General features: G+C 39.9%; 1 protein-coding gene across 1 annotated transcript in view; it reads right to left on the reverse strand.

The window, feature by feature from the left end:
- LOC117561226 (chemokine-like protein TAFA-5) overlaps positions 1–21,633 on the reverse strand; it is a 36,916-nt gene that overhangs the window by 5,632 nt on the left and 9,651 nt on the right. The window contains exons 2-3 of the mRNA XM_034238519.1: positions 15,102–15,251; positions 1,533–1,660 (exon numbers count right to left, since the gene is read on the reverse strand). Coding sequence (XP_034094410.1) covers positions 1,533–1,660; positions 15,102–15,251 — 278 coding nt within the window. The remainder of the gene's footprint in view (positions 1–1,532; positions 1,661–15,101; positions 15,252–21,633) is intronic.

Raw genomic sequence — 21,633 nt, forward strand, 5'->3', positions numbered from 1 at the left:
TTTTTTGGCAATGTTTATTTTTCTAATAAATGTATTCTATTTGCACAATCATTTCCTTCAGGATAAATAAAGTTGTATTTTATATTTTAAAAAGGATTATAGGAAAGAGACATTTTAGCATTATCTTCACATTATCTTGAATGTGTTTTTTCTCCAAAATAGACCTTAATCTTTCGCGTTCACTTTAAATGTACATATGGAAGTCAATGTTGTTGTCACAGTCTGCTTTCTCACTCACCTATTTTCTGCATTAACATTCCTTAGTCACCTGGTAGTCACACCCTGTCTCTCTCTCACTCTGTTACACCCATCAGCTCCGTATTTAGGCCCACTTCACTTTCACCTCAGTGCCAGATCGTACTTTGCAGCATGCCAGTCTTTCCCGCATTACCCTCCAGATTGCTCTCCCGGTTTCGACCCTGCCTGTCCCGGACTATTCTGCCTCGCCTGCTCCCTGACCCATTCTGTACCTGCGACTCCCGTCCTGCTTTCTCCTGGAACCCTCGCCTGTCCCCGACCAGCCCTTTGCCGACTATCTGCCGTTCTGTCTCCTACCAGCCTACTGCCTTCAATAAAGATGGTTACCGACTATCCCTGGTTTCCCGTGTTCTGCATTTTGGTCCTCAGCTCGTTTGTGACAGTTGTAAAATGATAAAAACTTAACCTGAATATTTGTTAAGGCTGCAATAAAGAGCAATGATATAGATGCCATTTATTAAATGAATACATTTAAATGGAGCAGCAGCGATTCAATCCAATTTCATCCAATGTATTTCTGATTTTAAGTCTGATTGAATCAAATGATTGAGACCTTGCATTTGGTCTTTTGTGCAGACATTCAAACACTGATGAACTATCACAGTGCACTTTACAGGTGAGTAAACGTATAATTAGACAGAGTCAGAGCCACATGGAGCGTTTTCAAAAGACTCTAATGAAAGCAGATAATCAGAGAATAGAGAGCTGTGTTTAAAAAACTAACAAGATGCGATGATGATATTCGCTTCATGAAGAGGCTTTTCAAACTCCTCCAGTTAATCAGCTGCTGTGAGGAGTGCTCATGGGCAGCAATTATTCAATCAACACCCACACACACACACACACACACACACACACACACACACACACACACACACACACACACACACACACACACACACACACACACACACACACACACACACACACACACACACACACACACACACACACACACACACACACACACAAAGAGGCTGTGATTTTGATAAGGGCCAGCAGCGTCCTCATTAGCTGGAATTATGTTATTAGAAGCTGATGTTGAAATTAGATGAAATTAAAAACACAGAGAGGAGACAGGGACCTCAGACACACAAAATAAACATTACAGATTTATTCTCATGTTCCTTTTTTGATATTTCTAACAGTGTGTGAACTATAAAACAAAGCTTGTGTCGTAGCTGACATTAAATGTATAGTAAACATGAATTTAATGAATCTCTATCTTTACTGTTTCAGTGTTTCAGTCCCATGTGATCAGGTTCAGTTCTCACCGTGGTGGTTTTGACCCGGCCTCCTGGTTGCGTGCAGGTCCAGCCCGACTGATTGACCAGGAGACCACAACCTTCATCGTCCAAACACGGAGCCATCTCACACCACTGCCGAGTCCCCACGATACCAACTGAGGAAGAGGAGGAGGAGACACAGGTGCGTTTCAGTGGTTCTATCTTACATTACATTACATTGCATTTAACTGAGGCTTTTATCCAAAGCGACTTAAGTGGATTCGACCAAGAAGATACATACTTGAAGAAAACAGAATCATACATCAGGTTTCATAGAGCCAAACCATTTTAAGTTACTCTCTATTGTGTGACCCAGTTCCTTCCTGCCATTGCACATTCCCTTTGTGTGAAACACAGACATAGTTGAGGTAAGACAAGATAGTACTTTATTGATTCCAATTTGGAAAATGTTTTTGTTGCAGCAGCATAAAAATACATCACATTGTACAATAAAAGACACAAGAAATTAGAAAATATACGTATTTAATTTAATAATAATAATGCATTACATTTTTTATTAGAGCGCTTTTACAGGTGCTCGAAGCGCTTTACAATTACACATTACACATATTAGACATGTAAGAGTCTTTCTCTCTCGAGGTCGTCCTCAGACCCTCCATCGTTGCTTCCAGTCATCCCGGTTCTCCATACATCTGGCCAGTTCATTGGTACTTTGTGCTCCTGCGTCATTCTTGAGTACGTCCACGTATGTTTGTGTGGGACGTCCTCGTGACCGATGCCCGTGTGTTGGTTCCCACAGCACCAATTTGCCGGCTGGCAGCTCTTGATGCCTTTGGCAATGTCCAGCTAGTCTCATTCTCCTGGCTGCAATTTTCTCGCTCACCCTTGGTATTCCCTCGTACAGGATCTTGTTGGTTACATGCACACTCTTGCTGATGTTAAGTACTGCTCGCAACATTCTGGTGTAGCATCCGTCTAGAGACTTTTGCAGGGTTGGCTTCAGGGTCCAGCATTCACTGCCATAGAGGAGAACTGACTCTACCGTTGCATAGAAGAAGCTGAGTTTGATTTGACGGGGGAGGTTGGAGTCCCATACACTGGTCATGCCGTTCAGGGCCCTCCATGCCAGAAGTGTCTTCCTCACCTTAAGATCTTGCTCGGTTGAGTTGACCCATGAGCCCAGGTACTTGAAGTCCTTGACTTCTTTAAGCACAGTGCCTTCTGTTGTTGTCAGAGGTGGATGTTCCGGTAAGATGTTATAGGTAATACTGTGGACATTACCCACAGGAGCAAAGTGTCTTTACTAATTTACGAATGAACGGATGGTTAAAAGGATGATTTCCAAATGGACAAGGAGTGGAGGGTTTTATGGTTTAATGGTGGGAATGTTTGGATAATGTTAAAGAGAATTGATAGGATTACTTCTTTATTCCTACTATATGGTGTTAACTGTGTGCAGAACTTCTTTATCCTCTATCCTAGTTGCTCTGTTCCCACACTTGTATTTTGACTTTCTTTATTACTTTATTCCCTAAAACAAAAGACAAACTTGTTTATGAATCATTTTCAACTGTGGGAATTAAACATTTCCACCCGTTTTCACGCATTGATTTTCTAAACAAGTAGGTATTATTTTAAGATAAATTCTGAGCTCATCCATTAGCGACTATATGTTTCCTCTCTCCATTGATCTATTATGATGTCTTTATAATAGATAATGTTTCCATATGTTTCTGGTTAACCAGACACACTACTCTAAAGAACAATTTAGAATGTATATAACTTCATTCTGACCTTTTATTGTAAACATACAACTTGTTAGGACAATATCTATAGCACTTTTTTCAACATAACGTTTCAAATGTATTTCCTTTTTCTCAGAGATTCATTTTTATTAAACTTATCTTATTATTTATTCTCATCATTTTAAAGGTTTCTCTGGAACATCCGACTTTATTGTCTCTATTTTGAACCTGTTTTCTTAAGAGTACGACTTTCATTCTTCAAATCTCCAAAGGAAATGGAGACACAATAAAAGAACCAAACTAATCCCAGTCCAACATCAGAGGACATATTCTGTTTACTGTTCCTCCTCTTCAGCACACTCCGCTATTTATAAAGAAATAGGACATTCTCACAACCACATTTGCATATTGCTGCTCTTTGATTGGCCCACTGAGAAAAATAGGGGGTGATGAAGAGTAGGAGGATGAAGAGGAAAAGCAGTTTTATTAACATCTGAGAAAACATCGGGTCAAAGATATCCTCACTTCAGTTCCTTTTATGAGTCAAGATGTAAAAACACTGGAGCCTACAATTCCCATAATGCAACCTGATAACCCCTTCATCGGTTATTCATACATTGTTACTCTAATGTATAACACACACTAATATAGGGACTTTACTCTTAATGTATTCAGCAGAATATGGAACGAACATCTGTCAGCAATTAACAGTGTGTGCATCTCGTTAAAGATGGCCGCCGGTCCCAGAGGAGGAAACAGGACGTGATGTCCTAATTATGCAGAGAGCTTCTCCCATAGCAACACCAAGCAGAAAAGCATTTCCTGAAACAAAAGCATGTAATTAAGGATATGTGAAGTCTTCTCATATGATTACCATGAACACATCAAAGCTCTCAAACACATGTATATATTGATCATATTTATCCTTTCATGTATTATGTAACTCACAATAGTGTATGATAATGAGATGGCTTGCGTGGCCCTTGTGCCAACAGTGTATGTAATGATTGTGATAAAAACACAATGAGAGTTGAAATGATTGGTTATTTAAACTTATCTAACGATAATGTTAATGACTTTCTGAAACGTGTAAAGTAATTAACTTTATGCTAAGGGTCAGATTTTCCTTTTTTTGTGTCATTAAATATGAGAATGTATGTATATTTTAGCATAGAGTAAAATAACAGAGTGTAGCACAGCATGATGCAATGCTGTGCTACACTCTCTGAGGGCCTAAGATATTCTACAAAATAATATTTAAAAACATTAAAAATATATATATATTTTACAAACACAAAGCAATATCCTTTTCAATTTCAAAGAACACAAATTGGGTTGTTTGCAGGTGTTGTTTTGTGTGGTAGAGGGTCGCTTTCATTGATGCGTTTTGCACCCCGGGCCGCTGAAGTATACACTGTGACGTAATAATTCTTTTTTTTTGGGGGGTGGGGGTCAGAGGGCCTAGGAATAAAAGTCACGGCTCGCGTGTAACGTCACACACACTGATCTGGTGTAACGCCACACACACTGATCTTGTGTCTGACCTCTCTCTTTCATTTGAGAATTAATTCTTCAGTCTTCACTTTACTAACCCAATCATCGCTCTCGTTCCAGCCTCGCTCTCCTTCCCGGCGCTAAATTACTGTGCGCCGGGGGAAGATGAAGAAAGAAAGAGTGTGTGTGTGTGTGTGTGTGTGTGTGTGTGTGTGTGTGTGTGTGTGTGTGTGTGTGTGTGTGTGTGTGGCGGCCTGTAATACATAACCAGGTAATCAGATCCCCCTGTGGAGCAGTGTGTGATTGTGATAGCCCGTTAGCCCCCAATTATCAAACCAATTTCCCATTGAACAGCGGCGACTCCTCTCAGCCATGATACTTAATTAAATCCTCACATTGCTCACACCTCCATCCTGATGGAGAGAGACAGACGCTCCGGGAGGAAATACTTCAACTGCTCCTTTTATACAAAGGTTATTTCTGTAAATTAGGTTAAGGATTGGAAATACAAATAACATAAAGGTCATGTTATTGGAATATTGAAACACTTTGGTAAAACTTCTTGTTCTGTCTTTTCAGGAATCAGTTTGCATTTTCAGTTTCATTAGTAAGTATTAAGTAGAACACATTTTAGTTTAGTGTTAACACTGTTAGTTAGATATACTATGAACTGACAAAACCCTGTTCAAGCCTCTTCAATGTAACACGGCAATACACTTGTAAAAAATAGTATTTATTAGCATTTATTCAATAAAGATGGAGGGTCACTTGTTCGTTCTGCACTGGAAAACAAATCTAAATGTCAACAGTGTTCATGCTACACTATGGAGACATTGAATTAATGGCCGTTTGAAGCATTCATTCTTTTTTTGGAAACAAAACTGCTAATTGATTGAATGATATATGAAATGATACATTGAGTGTGTGAATTATGCAGATGTTTCTTCTAACCCTAACTGTAATTCATTGAGAGGAAACACATCAGAATATTAGCTGATACTCACTTTTTAATAGAAGCACACACTGAAAACACTGAAATGTTGACTTTAATTAAATGTATTAACACATTTGACCTAACTGTATTAGGTTAGTTGAAAGCAATAATATTAAGTTGAACCTACTTTTTTTTAACCTAATACACTTATGTGAAATCTGAAGACATAATACATTTAATTAAAGTCAACGGTGCAGTTTTATCAATGTATTTGTGATTTATAAGTACTTATTTGTGTTTGTAAGGATCCCTAAAAAAGACTAAACCAGGTGAAGATAGAAACCAGTCAGAAAGTTCCCCGTTAAGGATCTGTTTGTATCAGAGGATTTATCTCCGGTATCAGTGAACACCTGCAGCCTCAGCGCTCTGATTAATGAACGGCCGTGCCGCAGATCCATCCGCCGCCACCGCTCAGCGCAGTTCATTTATCCCCAAAAGAGAGGCGGCCATCTTGTAAGCACTTCATTCATCAAACACGGCGTCCAGAAGGAGGGAAGCTGCCTCGCTCCCCGAGGACGAGAGGAGGGAACGTAAAGGACAAACAGATGGAGCAATAAAAACCGTATTACAGTCTCAACGCGGGAACCATTATTCCTCCTTTGAAGAACGGTCAGAACATCTTTAATTTTGTTCTCCTTTGTTCGTTTTTTAAGTTTTCATTTTCTTAGCTTTCCACTTTTTAATCAACTTTCTTTGCTTTTATGTTTGATGGTGCTCTTTGTTCCCGTCTTGCAGAGATTGGTCTACATTATTTTCTGCAATTCATTAATCAAAGAAAGAAAGGAAGTTCTCTCATCATTATGAAATTCAGAATTATAATGATCATCCAGCTGTTGTTGTTGTTGTTGTTGTTGTTGTTGTTGTGCATGTAGAGGGTCTGCAAAAGCTAACATCCCTTTTTCTCTCCAAAACGCCTCCATTGCACTCCCTTGTTTACTTCCAGAACCTAATGACATCACTCTGTAACACTCACGCTTCTATTGGCTAGCGCTCCAACACATTGTACGTGATAGGCTAAGGGGCGGGACATCTCTAAGCTGTTGACCAATCACAACAGAGGCTAACCAATCAGAGCAGACTGGGCTCTGGTTTCAGACAGAGGGTGAAAAGAGGTGCTGCAGCTTTTTGAACATTAAATGTCACAGTCGAGACACTACATACGATACGATAATACTTTAATGTTCAGATCAAGTCTGAAATTTGACTTGCATCACAGCAGCTCCATGTAACATCAACATGGACAAATATCAATACATGAAAAAAACATAAGATCCCAATCACTGAGAGAAACATGCGCAAAGACCCTTTTACCGTGCGAAATGATACTGGACCTGAAGATGAGCAGAATATGAGCCCTTTAAATAGTTTCCTCGCAGATCTCATTCATTTAGTTATAAAGAAGTCCTAAATAAAACAAATTGTCTACAAGGCATATTTCACATAACATTATTCGGTTAGTTGACAGCAATAATATTAACTTGAAATACAAAATATTAGGTTCAACTTGATATTATTGCTTTCAACTAACCTAATAGTTATTTTAAATGTGTTGAAAGACAACGTTTCGGTTTTCTTTAGTGCTCCCTACACGCATCACACCAGGTATCTTTGAGACGTCGGTGCACAGATGAGATCTGACTGCAAGCTGGAGCTCTTTCAGCAGCACAACAACAACAACAACAACAACAACAAGCAGCGACTCAGATACAAGCTGACAGAAATACCATTGTTTCTCGGAAAGGTCACAGAGAAAGAAACAGACCGGTCTGAATAATCTGCAAAGGTTTTTTTCTTTTTATTTGAAGGTCAGTTAGTGAAACAGACCTTTATGCATCACGGAGATTATATTCAGGCAGAACAAACGGATACACAAACCTACAAACAACTGACCTACAATGAGTTATTTTTAAAAGAATACAATATATGATTAGATTCAGCCCCTATTTTTGCTGATATAGGCTTAGTTTGTCGGGGGACATCTTACTTCTTCCTGCTCTCTGTCTATACCTGTGTACTCTCATGTTCCGATTAACCCAGCTTCCCCAAATGTCTTTCTTTTTGGTGTCTATATACGCCGGGATCCGGAGTCATGGATGATCCTGCGGTCCTGAGTCCTGCATCTTGAGTCGTGGCTGTGGTCCTGGATCATAGGTCCTGGATGGATATCCTCGTGGATTCATCTTCCTATTATACACACATGCATTTCCAAACATTTGGACTACCTATGTTGCAAATGTATTATCTTTTCAATTTACACACGGCATCTATTGCACGTCTGTCCGTCCTGGGAGAGGGATCCCTCCTCTGTTGCTCTCCCTGAGGTTTCTCCCATGTTCCCCTTTAAACTGTGGGTTTTCTCAGAGGGTCTGAGGACAGAGGGTCTAAGGAGAGAGGGTCTGAGGACAGAGGGTCTAAGGACAGAGGGTCTAAGGACAGAGGGTCTGAGGACAGAGGGTCTGAGGACAGAGGGTCTAAGGACAGAGGGTCTGAGGACAGAGGGTCTGAGGACAGAGGGTCTGAGGACAGAGGGTCTAAGGACAGAGGGTCTGAGGACAGAGGGTCTAAGGACAGAGGGTCTAAGGACAGAGGGTCTGAGGACAGAGGGTCTAAGGACAGAGGGTCTAAGGAGAGATGGTGTCATATTGTCATACTGATATTCTGTACACACTTTAAAGTCCACTGAGACAAATGTAACATTTGTGATATTGGGCTATATAAATAAACATTGATTGATTGATATATTAAAAAAGGAAAAGATGCAATTACAAAAAGACAGGAGGACAAAAGTACAAAAGAAGACGCAATGCATTAATGAGTGTGTTGAACAGTTACACCAAATGTATTTATAACATATACGTATTGAACTCGTTGCGTTTATTTGAGAGCTATTATGCTAAAATCAAAATACTTAAAAAACATATATTATAAAATATGAAGCAATACTATTGATTAAACAACTCAAAAGTATATAGAATAATTGCAACTATCTTCTGTTTAACTCCAACATTAAAGAAACGCTTATGATATGGGTAGTTAAGCTTTTATTAAAACATATATCTATACATTATATCTTGCTCATACTTGTGTACTTTAACTTCAGTATATAATACAGTATGTTAATCCATGGCATTGCTTTTACCTACATTCATATTGTGATTACTTCTTCTATAAGTGTGCATGCAATTATTATAATCCCTAACCATTTAAAAACAAAAATCTGTGCACGTGTCCCGCTTTGTACAGCTGCACAATAACTTCAATCTGAATAAATAAAGTTATTTATTTTCTTAACCCTCCTGTTGTGTTCGGGTCAAATCTGACCGATTTACTACTTTCATCAAACATAACTTTTTTGTTTTACATTTGAATGCATGAAGGCTTCATGATATCCTTCACTGTAGACATTTGAACATAGCAATTACTGATCACAATTTTCATTGCATTTTGGATGATTTAGTCAACTTTGTAACACCATGGTGTTCCCGGTCCCACACACACACACACACACACACACACACACACACACACACGCACACAACACACACAACACACACACACACACCACACACACACACACACACTCACACACACACACACACACACACCACACCCACACACACACACACAATCACACACACACACAACACACACATCACACACACACCACCACACACACACACACCACACACACACAACCACACAACACACACCACACACCACACACACACACACACCCACACACACACCCACACCCACACACACATATACACACACACACCACACACACACACCACCTACACACAACACCCACACAACACACACACACACACACTCACACTACACACACACACACACCCACACACACACACCACACACACCACCACACACACCACACTACAAACATCACAACACACCCACACCAAACACCACACACTCACACACACACACAACACACACACCCACTCACACCACAACACACACGACAACACAAACAAACACACACCACACACACACAACAGCACACAAACCCCCAAACACACACACAGACACACACCACACCACATACACACACACACACACACACATCCAACAACACACACACCCACACACACATACACACACCACACACACATCACACACACACACACACACACACATACACACCACAACACACACACACAGACACACACACCCCACACCACACACACACACATGCAACACACACCTCACACAACACACACACCCCACACACACACCACACACCACAACACACACTACAAACACACCACAACACACAACACACCACACACACACACACACACACAAACACACACCACCACACACACCACAACACACCCACAAACAACATACACATACACACAACCCCCACCCACACACCCACAGGCATAAAAACCCACAACCCAAATGACCCTCCCACACAGACCCAACACAGACACACACACAGACCAACACACACTCACACACACATCACCCCACACACACACACACCCACACTCCCACCACACAGCGACATACATACACCCACACCACACACACACACCATAACATACACACACATATCACACCACTCCCACACCCCACACTCACCCACACTCACACACACACACACACATACACCACACCTTACACCCACGCATTACCACACTCACACACAACCCAAACCATACACACACACACACACAGACACACTCACACAAACACACACACCCACCAATATACACACACACACATACACACACATACACACACTACACACACACACACATACACACACTCACACACACATGTTTATCTTGTTTTGGAGACATTTGAGTTTTTTTCTCTTTTTTGTCGTGGCTTTTTTTCTGTCTCTTGTGTTGAATGAAGTCTGCTTTATTATTTATTATTTGTCTAAACCCCCTCGTTGTTTTTCTCCCTTAGACATTAAAGGAACTTCAGAGTTTATGCGACCTGAGATTGCAACAGAGTTACAGAGAGACTAAAGTTTAAAAAAATAAAAAAGTGATTCTGCGGTAACAATGATTTGTCTTTGACACTCCGCTCCTCCGCTCCCTTCACTGGCTTCCGGTAACTGCTAGAATCCACTTCAAGACAATGGTACTTGCTTACCATGCTGCGAATGGATCTGGCCCTTCCTACATCCAGGACATGGTTAAACCGTACACCCCAGCGCGTGCACTACGCTCTGCATCAGCCAAACGACTCGCTGCGCCCTCGCTGCGAAGTTCCCATCAGCAAAAACACGTGGGTTTGCTATCCTGGCTCCAAGATGGTGGAATGAGCTCCCCATTAACATCAGGACGGCAGATAGCTTGCACATCTTCCGGCGCAGACTGAAACGCATCTCTTTCGACTCCACCTCGAGCGATAGAATTATTAACAAAGCACTTATATACATTACATTACATTGCATTTAGCTGACGCTTTTATCCAAAGCGACTTACAATAAGTACATTCGACCAGGAAGACACAACCTTGAAGAAAACAGAATCATATAAGTACATCAGGTTTCATAGAGCCAAACATTTCAAGTGCTACTCAACTGGCTTTAGATAAGCCAGTCCTTTATTAGTATAAAAGTGCTTCGTTAATAGTTCTAACGCTCGAAGTGGAGTCGAAAGAGATGAGTTTTCAATTTGCGCCGGAAGATGTGCAAGCTATCTGCCGTCCTGATGTCAATGGGGAGCTCATTCCACCATCCTGGAGCCAGGACAGCAAACCCACGTGTGGGTTAAAGGACTGACTTATCTATAGCCTTATCTATAGCCAGTTGAGTAGCACTTGAAATGTTTGGCTCTATGAAACCTGATGTACTTATATGATTCTGTTTTCTTCAAGGTTGTGTCTTCCTGGTCGAATGTACTTATTGTAAGTCGCATTGGATAAAAGCGTCAGCTAAATGCAATGTAATGTAATGTAACATTGATTAATAATAATAATATTTGTATAGCGCTTTTCCTGGTGCTCAAAGACACTTTAACAATTAAGGGTGAAGAGCAGGCATTCAAAGGGTCAACACACATTTTCTGTATAGTATCTCAACATTTAGCCAGTTTTTTAAAGGTCAAAATATTTAAATCTGAAGGTGAAAAGTACATTCATATTCTTGTAAAATCTGCATTCATTTATTATACTCCATATATCTGGGACAAACAACCAGAAAACTCACTTAATTTAAATTGAGACCCTTCTATTTGTTGCTTCCTTTTATTAAATAAAACAACTAATCACATCTTACAATCCTCTTTAACTTTTATTCTTGTAATTTGTATCTGTTTTATTCAATTTTAGCATTTATACATCTATTCTCTTGGCTTTTTAATGACTGCTTTTGAAATGTGGTTCGATGTATTTATTATAATGTGTCTTTAGCACGATGCCCTAATTTTTCATTTCGTTGAATCGTTTATTTGATCCGGGACAGTGAACATTAATGAACATTTAAACAAAATAATGCTTTCAGATGTAAATCAGCCGGATTTTAGCTTTGAGCTAATTTCCATCCGTAGTCCCGTCACATACAACATTTATGAACATAACATTTATATACATGGCAAATGCTATTAATGTATGAGCATAAATATATAGATAAACTTGCCTGGCCTTGCATTGCATTGAAAGACAATGAAACATTTACATGTTCTTGATCGGTAAGCTAGTTTATTATCTGATGTCTCCTTTAAAACAACAACCACCAGCAGCTCTTGGTAATTTAATGCATCGAAGACATCATTGATTTGATCAGGTTTGAGTTTTTCAGAGGGATTCAGGGTGTAAAGACAACAGGAAGCTGCTGATGAGTCTCTGAGCTCAGAAACAGGCAGCTGGAAATAACCCCGAGCAGCCGACTCACAGACCTCTGATCACTGACGGAGCAAACTCTCTCTTTACCACCAACAACACACACTTTTCCGGCTTCATCTCCAAAAACACAAACTTCAACACACACTTTTATCTCCTCAGCCCCAACAGCACAAACTTGGTGTCTTTACCTCAAACAACACAAACTTCAGCCCCAAACACACACACTTTTAACTCTTTAACCCCAACAACAACTTTAGCTCCAACAACAACTTTTGCTCCAACAACACAAACTTCAGCTCAAAAGACACCAGCTTTAACCTGTTAACCCCCGAGCCTGTTTTTCAGGTCTCAGGCTCGAAAAATACATTCCCAGAACAAATGACCATATCTTCCCTTCTAAAATGGGTAAATTAATAATCTTTTTTCTCAAAGCAAGGTTACACCTGTGAGTTGGATGTAGAAGTGTCAGAATCAATATAGATGTTTTTTATTTTAAAGTAAGTTCAGATTGAACATAGTAAAAAAATGTCAATTATAGTTTCCGTCCAAAAAAGAAAACCATGACTTATAGTGAAAACCACCCTTGAATGATGGGATGGTAGACTAAAGCTTTAGGAATCCAAAGTATAACATATAATAAATACCCTGTATCAAGATTGATGCAAAACAAGTGATATTTGACCTTTTTAGAGAGGTTTAGAAAAAAGAACCCACCTCTGGGGTCATTTGGGTGGATTTGACCTATCTCTGGCCCCCATCGGTCAATTTTGATGATTGACATCTCTTTTTAACCGATAGAGCCAATAGAATCGAGGGGAAGTTCCTAAATCCATCTAAACATTACCCATTGGTGAATGAGTGATGCACAGCCAGCATGCCCAAAACCGGAAGCTCTCATACACTCTCGTAGCTCTCATAGCAGCTATATATATATCTTATTGACATAAATGTTATGATGGATTATCAGTAATCATTTCAAAGTGACACAGAGACATTGGATTAACCTTCAGCGGCGTTTATATGCGTTGTAATGCCATTGAACACAACTTTTGATCAGGAAACAGCAAAGGTAAGATTTTATTTGCCGTTTTGGTCACGTAAAGTGAAGTTGTGTGTTGTCTTTGCTTGCCTTCGCTGCCCTGAGTTCTGGTTGCACAGTGATGATACATATACCATGGGAATCTGTGGAATCTCAGCTTTCATATCATATCTTGTTTGTGCAGATCCGATGAAGTATAACATATTTCTACTGTGAGTTATGTGCTAAGTGCGTTAGCGTTCAGACGCTTGGCGTTAGAGTTGTGTTTTGTTTCGGTAAAAATGGTTCATATCGTCAGTTAGCTGAGTTTATTCCCATTAAGTGGGAATGACACATTAATAGGTTGTGAAATGTTAAGAAGCCCTGAGACACAGTTTCGTGAAAAAAAAGCCAGCGGGCGGGGGCTATGGGGCTTAACAGGTTAACATCCATAACACAAATGTTTACATATTTACCTCCAACAACAAGAAGTTGAACCCCCAACAATACAAACTTCATCTCCAAAAACACACACTTTTACTTTCGTATTTTCGCTGAACTTGCGAAAACACACTTTGTTTGATTCTTGAGCATTTCTTAAAGTTGTAATTGTCCCGACGGAAAGCATTGCTGATGTGAGGAAAAACTAAGATCTGAAGGAGAAAGTATCTGCATTTGTATTGAACAGAAGCTTTATGGAGGGAAAGCAGCAGGAGAGTTTCTTCAACTCAGATAAACAACTGATAAGTCTCAGAAAATCTCCAGGAGAGGCTGTAAGATACCTGCAGAGCAGAAGCAGTCACTCCAGCAGCTCATCGCCTCCAGATGGCAGAAAGAGAAACAGAAAGGCAGCCGGTGATGAAATGATATGCAACACCGAGCTGTTCCCATCTGGGCTTTGACCTTTTGAACCCTGCGGTCCAGATGAAAAGATGTGGAGGGTTTACGAAGGGAGGATGCAGTTATCTGTGTTTGTTTCCTACATAAAGTGCAAGTTTAGCCACAAGCTGTGAACTTATACATCAGAGAAGATGCTTCATCTTGACTCTTTACAATCACTAAAAAAAACTTTATTAAATCCTTATTTCTCCCCAAACTGTGAAATAAGACAATGCAACGGAATGAGTTACAGACGTAGGGTGAACGCAGGTATATTCAACTGTTATGGGAATGATTAGTTTCATTACATAACAGGAAATATACAGCGAGACAAGAAAGACAGTTTGTAATGGAGGGACGCAAATGGAGAAGTTTGATGAATGACTCATGAACACATCAGATGTAACACCTGACTGCTTTCTGTTTCCTATGATTCCACCAATGGAAAACCATCCAACCATAAAAAAGAAGTTCAACACGTGAAACGACGGTGCTTTTGGTAGGAAACAATAAGTTAGATAACATGAAAGGTTAAATGCTGGTAAAACGTTGGACCGTGATAGGACTGATAGGTGATGTATCAGAAGGGATGGACAAACAAATGTTTAGTTGTTGTTAAATTAGCATGCTTTTTGTCTTACGGTCGACGCAGGTCGGTCTGGCGCGAGTCGTCCCGGCGATCTGTCCTTTCTTGCAGGCGCAGCGAGCCGTCTGCCGGGCGATGGTCCTCCTCGGCTGGCTGCTGTCTCGATCCAGAGTCACGATCTCACAAGTCCCTGCCAACAGCTGACCTGAGGGAAGAACCAAAGTACATCAAGTTAACAAATGGTTTGGTGGAATACTCAATTCTAATTGGTCAATTAGCTAATTCCGTGGTCTGTTTTATCCAGTAGCGAACCGTGTCTATCACAACTGCACCTTCTGTACACACCCTCCCCCTGATTCGAAAATGTGGTTGTTCTAGTCAGACGGACGTCACAGAGGCAGTCACTTTGCGTTGGACAGCCTTTTTTTATAATGTCCATCTTTTTACTGAATGGTCGTCTTGAAAAGGGCACTAACAACAATTCCGCAACAACATCATCTTCACCTGTTGCCATTTCGACGTAAATAAAACTTCAAATGAATTGCTACGTAGCACTTACGCTGGATCCTCTGTCTCGAGCCAGTGAACTACCGGGCCTTCTAGTACCCTGGAACCGAGGGAAACTCCGAAAGAATACGCCCATTGGCTACAAATCAATATATGATTGGTTGATCAAACTCAGGGGCGGCGCCAGGGGGGAGCACCCCCCAGGATTGCCAAAGCACCCCCAATAAATATGTTTTTTTTAAATTAAATTAGAAAAATTATTGATTACATCAATGCAAATGTGAAACAAACACATTTTTGACCAAAAACATAAAGCCAACACAGGTGATATGATTAGGCCAATGGCCAGCACCCATTAGATTTTTGACCTATCCATAGGCTAAATTACTTTGTGACACTTGAGTGACTTCCTGTTAGCTAGATCTGGTGCTAGCTAGCCAAGCTAACGGATATAAGGAGCTTTTTCAACAACAAGGTGGAGGGAGAACTCTCTCCTGTCAGACTGAGAGTCTCAGATAACCTCAGCTCAGGTGAAGTAAAAGACTCTCAGTGTTTAGATAGTTAACTTTAGTCTAGTTATCTCAGTGGGTCTCAAACGGTTTGTTTTAAAAGGGGAGTTGTAAAATATCTATAAAGAAATAGAAAATCTGTTTACAGTTCTGTTTCATATGGATGTTGAGAGATGTATCCATAGATCTCTTCATGCTGCTCTCAAAGTGCACCAGATTGATGCTTTTAACTTCAATATTAAAAAAAAAATCTTCCCGGGGAAGCATACCCCCGGACCCCACTAGAGGAGGTGAGGACCCCCCTAGAGGAGGTTAGGTCCACCCCCCCCCCCTTGTAAAAATAGAACTTTACCCCTGCTTACACCTATATGCCGTGAGCTGATTATCGAGCCTTCATTGTAACCGTCGCGGGTACACTTTGTGTGTGTGTGGGGAGTGTTGCAGTAGAAAATTCAACTGTAGCGCTGGTTCATTAATGGGAAACCCTTAATGTTTGAGCACCCTCTATGAAACATCAAGCTACCCCACAGCACCCCCTAGAGAAAATCTCTGGCGCCGCCACTGATCAAACTGTCAATCCAAACGTACGCTCTCATTCAGTGTAAGGGCCAGGGCATTATATCAAGGATATAGAATACCTTGGTTGAAGGATATTCTACCCAGAGACCCAGACAAATATCTGATATAGTGACAAAACCATTCCAATACGTAATACATGGACCGAGAAACACAAACAAATCAACGTAACACTGTAATATTACAGAAAACACAGATACGATACTCATTTATTCCATTTATTTAAAATTGTTATATAATTAATGTAGTTTTATCTCAGTGTTCCAGGCTATTCTCTGACGGTTCACCACTGGTTTTATCTGTATAGCAGAATGTTGCTAAGGACGCTCTGAATTCAGTACCATGTGCAGCTGAATCAATCCGCAGAAAGACATCCGGTCAATTTTTTTCAATTGAACATTTACCACAATGTAATACTTTCTGAATATTCATTTTTATATTTGTGGAGAACCACTATACTTTGGATTCATTATGGAGAACTGTCCCCAGTCAAAAAGCTGAAGAAGACAGACAGGAAGTCAATAATAACAGGAACACAGCATGGGCTCTGGCAGTGTTTAAAGACTGGTTAATGGAAAAGGAAATGTGAACAGACTTGGACATTCACAGAAAACCGCAATCAGAGTTGCTGTAATTTTAAGTTGAGTTAATAAAATATGTTTAAATAAATGTTTTGTGTGAAATTACTTAGTTATTTAGTAAGTTGCCTTGACATAAGCAGGATAATTTATTCAAAAGAAACCCCAACAGCGTAACACAGGACCCAGTATGTATTGATCTATTTTGCGGTGACGACCCAAAAACACAACAGGTAACAACAACAAGACCCTTTGTCCTTCGTTAAGCCAACTTCTGTAGATAAAAAAACATATTCGCTCGCAAAACATTTGGTTTGGTAATTTGCAATGTTTTCTTTGCATTTATTTTCTGGTCTCTTGCTTTGAACTTAACTGCCTCCGTGTCAGAGCTAACAAGTTGCTACAAGTGGTGATTCATTCTGACTAGATCAGAGAAAATAATACCATAAAGAGTTCTGCTTCCGGACTTTATTGTCAACTGAAGCGCTGACTCATCTTTCTGAGAACTTAGATTTCATTCCTGCCAAAATAAAAGAAAGAACATCTTCCCAGGTGTTTGAAAAGTATTGTTTTCATGCTGTTTTCCTGCATGAGGCAAAGTCTTCTATTTAGTTATTTGGCTCATTAGTGCCACAGCTGACAAACTGCAGCCGTTTGAAAGATTGACAGATTCAGAGGTTCAGGTAATTTCTTCTTCTACTACTTCTGAAAAGACAGAATTAGGTTTGGTTCACAGTGATGAATTTTCTTTCTGAGCTTGGGTACATTAATGAACAGATTCCAGTCTCAACCAGCTGAGACATGACCATTAAAGACTTCAACTCTCCTGTGATAAAAGTTTCAGAATGAAAGAGGAAGAAACCTCCAACACGCCTGGGTTCAGACTGACGGCTGCCGAGCGTCTGAACTCTCGGCTGATTGTTTCCTGTCAGTCAGTCTGTCAGTTAGTCTCACTCGCTCACTTTTACTGAAATTATACCACAGTTACCACGGAAACAGAATCCTTCCATCTGATTGGTTCGTAGGCTTATTGTAAATGTTATATATGTGGATACTTCAAACACATGCTGAAGTACACTGTACACAACAGTGGTAGTAAAGTAGTGTCTCTATAGAACTTCGCGAGCCCTGGATCTTGAGTCGTGGCTGTGGTCCTGGATCCTCGTGGATTCATCTTCCTATTATACACACATGCATTTCCAAACATTTGGACTACCTATGTTGCAAATGTATTATTTTTCAATTTACACACGGCATCTATTGCACGTCTGTCCGTCCTGGGAGAGGGATCCCTCCTCTGTTGCTCTCCCTGAGGTTTCTCCCATGTTCCCTTTAAACTGTGGGGTTTTCTTCGGAAGTGTTTCCTTGTACGATGTGAGGGTCTAAGGACAGAGGGTCTAAGGACAGAGGGTGTCATATTGTCATACTGATATTTTGTACAAACTGTAAAGTCCACTGAGACAAATGTAACATTTGTGATATTGGGCTATATAAATAAACATTGATTGATTGATTGAACTTGCTTCTGACCCACTCTTCTTCTTTTAATGGCAGATTTTAAATGCATTTATTAAAAACCTAATTTGTCCCCCGCAGAAAATATCTGTCGGGTTGTTTACTCTCTTGACAATTGTATTAAAATTGACTTCAACCACTGCTACCATTCTCAAGAACTGGACATCATTGACAGGGGATGTACAATAATCATTTTGTACCATGCAGGTACTCATAGTATACTGCATTGTGTCCATGTGAAAGCGTATATATTGAATAATGCAAATTGAGTCATGCAAACGACACAACCCGACTTTTTTAGCCTTTTCAAGTGGAAGTGGTTGGCCAACAGACCAACAGACTGCCACTAATTAAACCATGCTGCAAAGTTAGCTAAAATAAGAATGATTTTGGACTATGGCAATTAAAAAATATCACTCTATTTCAGACATTTTTATCAAAACATAACGTTAATTGATGGAAAGATGTTAGAATCCCTCTCTTTTTGGTTGTTGTGAAGAAATCCTAAGTTGATTAGTCATAGTTGTAATGCTTTTCTCCTATAGAAGGACACCAATGAGCACAACATATTTAAAGTGGTGCTTTCACATGATGATTTAACATTTGTTGTCAAATTCACATCAGTGTTAGTTGACTAAGATCATTATTTATGTTGTATTTACTTTACCCCTAACCATACTTTGAAGTCTGGCCGTATAAACGATAATCCAAATCTCTTCTCTTCTGGAGGGATGAACGTCGGGTGAATCAGAAGCTGAACTCGGTCGCAGTGACGGACGAGGCCCCCCCTGCATGCTGATGAACGTTCATCAATAGAGACATGCACCCCCCTTCCCCTCTTTCAAAAAGGACCAGGCCCTCAGTCAGGAAAGCTGGGTCTTTCCGTACACTTTTTTAATGTATTATTATAATATACAGTGTTAGAGTTCACTTTGCAGTATTCAATTTGACATTCAGTTTTATTTTAATTGTCTTTACATGTATATAGTTGACTTATTTCTGCATCTTGCGTGCACCATTGGCGTTGCACTATTTAATACAACTTTGTTTATGTCTTAAGTATCTGGCATGTTGCATTATGGAAGGATCTTAAAGTGTTTTTCTTGAATTTATAAGACAGAGGGCAGTTGAGTCAGAGGGTGAAAAATCATATATGAAAACTTTATTTTTCCTAAATCTCCTTAAGTTAAAGAGGACATATTCATATTAGTATGTAGTGTCTCTACTGTGACATGTCTCCATTCCTGAATGTTCAAAAAGGACCATTTCCATGCACACAAACCTTTGTAACACACGACTACAGGAATGTGAAAACTACAATCCTATTGGAACCGTTTCAAATCATCTGAATTATTCCTCCGCCACTGCTTTTCAAACAGTGTTCAGATCTCTGTGTGCAGTTCAGATAAAGCTCATAATGAATGCTGACAGTTTGCATTAGCACCACTTCTGCTTCCTGTCAGCTGTGCTCTCCTCCTGTGAGCCTCGAGGCTACATGGGCGCTAATGAACCTCAACTCTGCTAAAAGCTGATGATGGTTATCACCTCCTCCTCCTCCTCCTCTTCCTCTTCCTCCTCCTCCTCATCTCTGCATGAACACAGACACTTTTTGCTCTCAGCACTTTATGTATTTTTAATTTTTAAAGGGTCACAGTGAAAGGTGTTGGAGCTTAATATCTGACATAGGAGAGGAGACTGTAACCTTCATTCTCTGAGCATAATCATATCTGACACTGAGGTCAAAGGTCTGATTTTGAACGCCAACACACACACACACACACACACACACACACACACACACACACACACACACACAACCTCAGCAGGGAGGACAGGTTGAGACTATATGATGGATATCAGCTCTGTGGTTTAGGAGGTGCTAATTAATAAAAGTGGAGGCATTGTCTGGCACTTTAATGTATTGCATCATGTTACCTCTTTGTATTTTTTTGATATATTTATTAAATACAACACATTAAAATAAATAAAATCTAAATCAAAGATATTTTAAAAAAAATTATATATTTTTTTGAAAATAATAAAGAAATAAACAAAATAATCTCAGGGGAGTAAACTGTAAAATAACCCTGAACAAACGATACGTGGACTTGTGAGGTACGTGTAATAATTGCGACGCTAATGTCATATATCATGTTGAGTTGTGCTCTCATTGATCGCTGTGTTTCTGTATTCATGTCCAGTTTAACACCAGAGTGACATTTAAGCTAATGTGCCGCCAAATCCCTTAAAAAGTAAAGTGGTGTAATAAAAATAAATGTGATGTTTTGAGCAGTCGTGAATATTTTATGATCGCATTGAAGGTTGTGAGGGCATGAATGTGTCGTACCTTAAAAACACCTTCCTCCAAGATAAAATAATAACCTTGGAAAAGGCAAATACATCAAAACAATCATTTCAATTGATTTAAAAACAACGTTATTATGATTTGCACAATATTTACTCTCATGCACATCCATCGCTTTCTTCTTTTAACCCTTAGATGCCCTTAGAGTGCCTGGACCCACTCTCTTCCATGAGTGGGTCTAAAAGGACCCGTATTAGAATAATATGTGTTTTTATGCCATTTTTGTCATTTTGGTTAAGAAAAATCCCTTGAATAATATTTAGTATTATATTTTGGTTCACACTAGAAATATTTTATATTTAATTTTTCACAATTTCTAATTTTAGACATTTGTTTACATTTAGAAAAGAAACGTTTTGAACATATTGTCCCAAAGATCTCCGCTATTCTGAGACCCTCGCAGTATTCCAGTCCCTTTTCAAAACTCATCTCTTCTCCTCTTGTCTACTCATAGCCCCCCCCCCCACCCCCCATCAATCCATGCCGGTTGATCAAGGTTGATAGTCCTACAGTATACCCCCACCCAACCTTCCCTTA

Source organism: Gymnodraco acuticeps, unplaced genomic scaffold, assembly GCF_902827175.1.
Source record: "Gymnodraco acuticeps unplaced genomic scaffold, fGymAcu1.1, whole genome shotgun sequence".
Taxonomy (NCBI): domain Eukaryota; kingdom Metazoa; phylum Chordata; class Actinopteri; order Perciformes; family Bathydraconidae; genus Gymnodraco; species Gymnodraco acuticeps.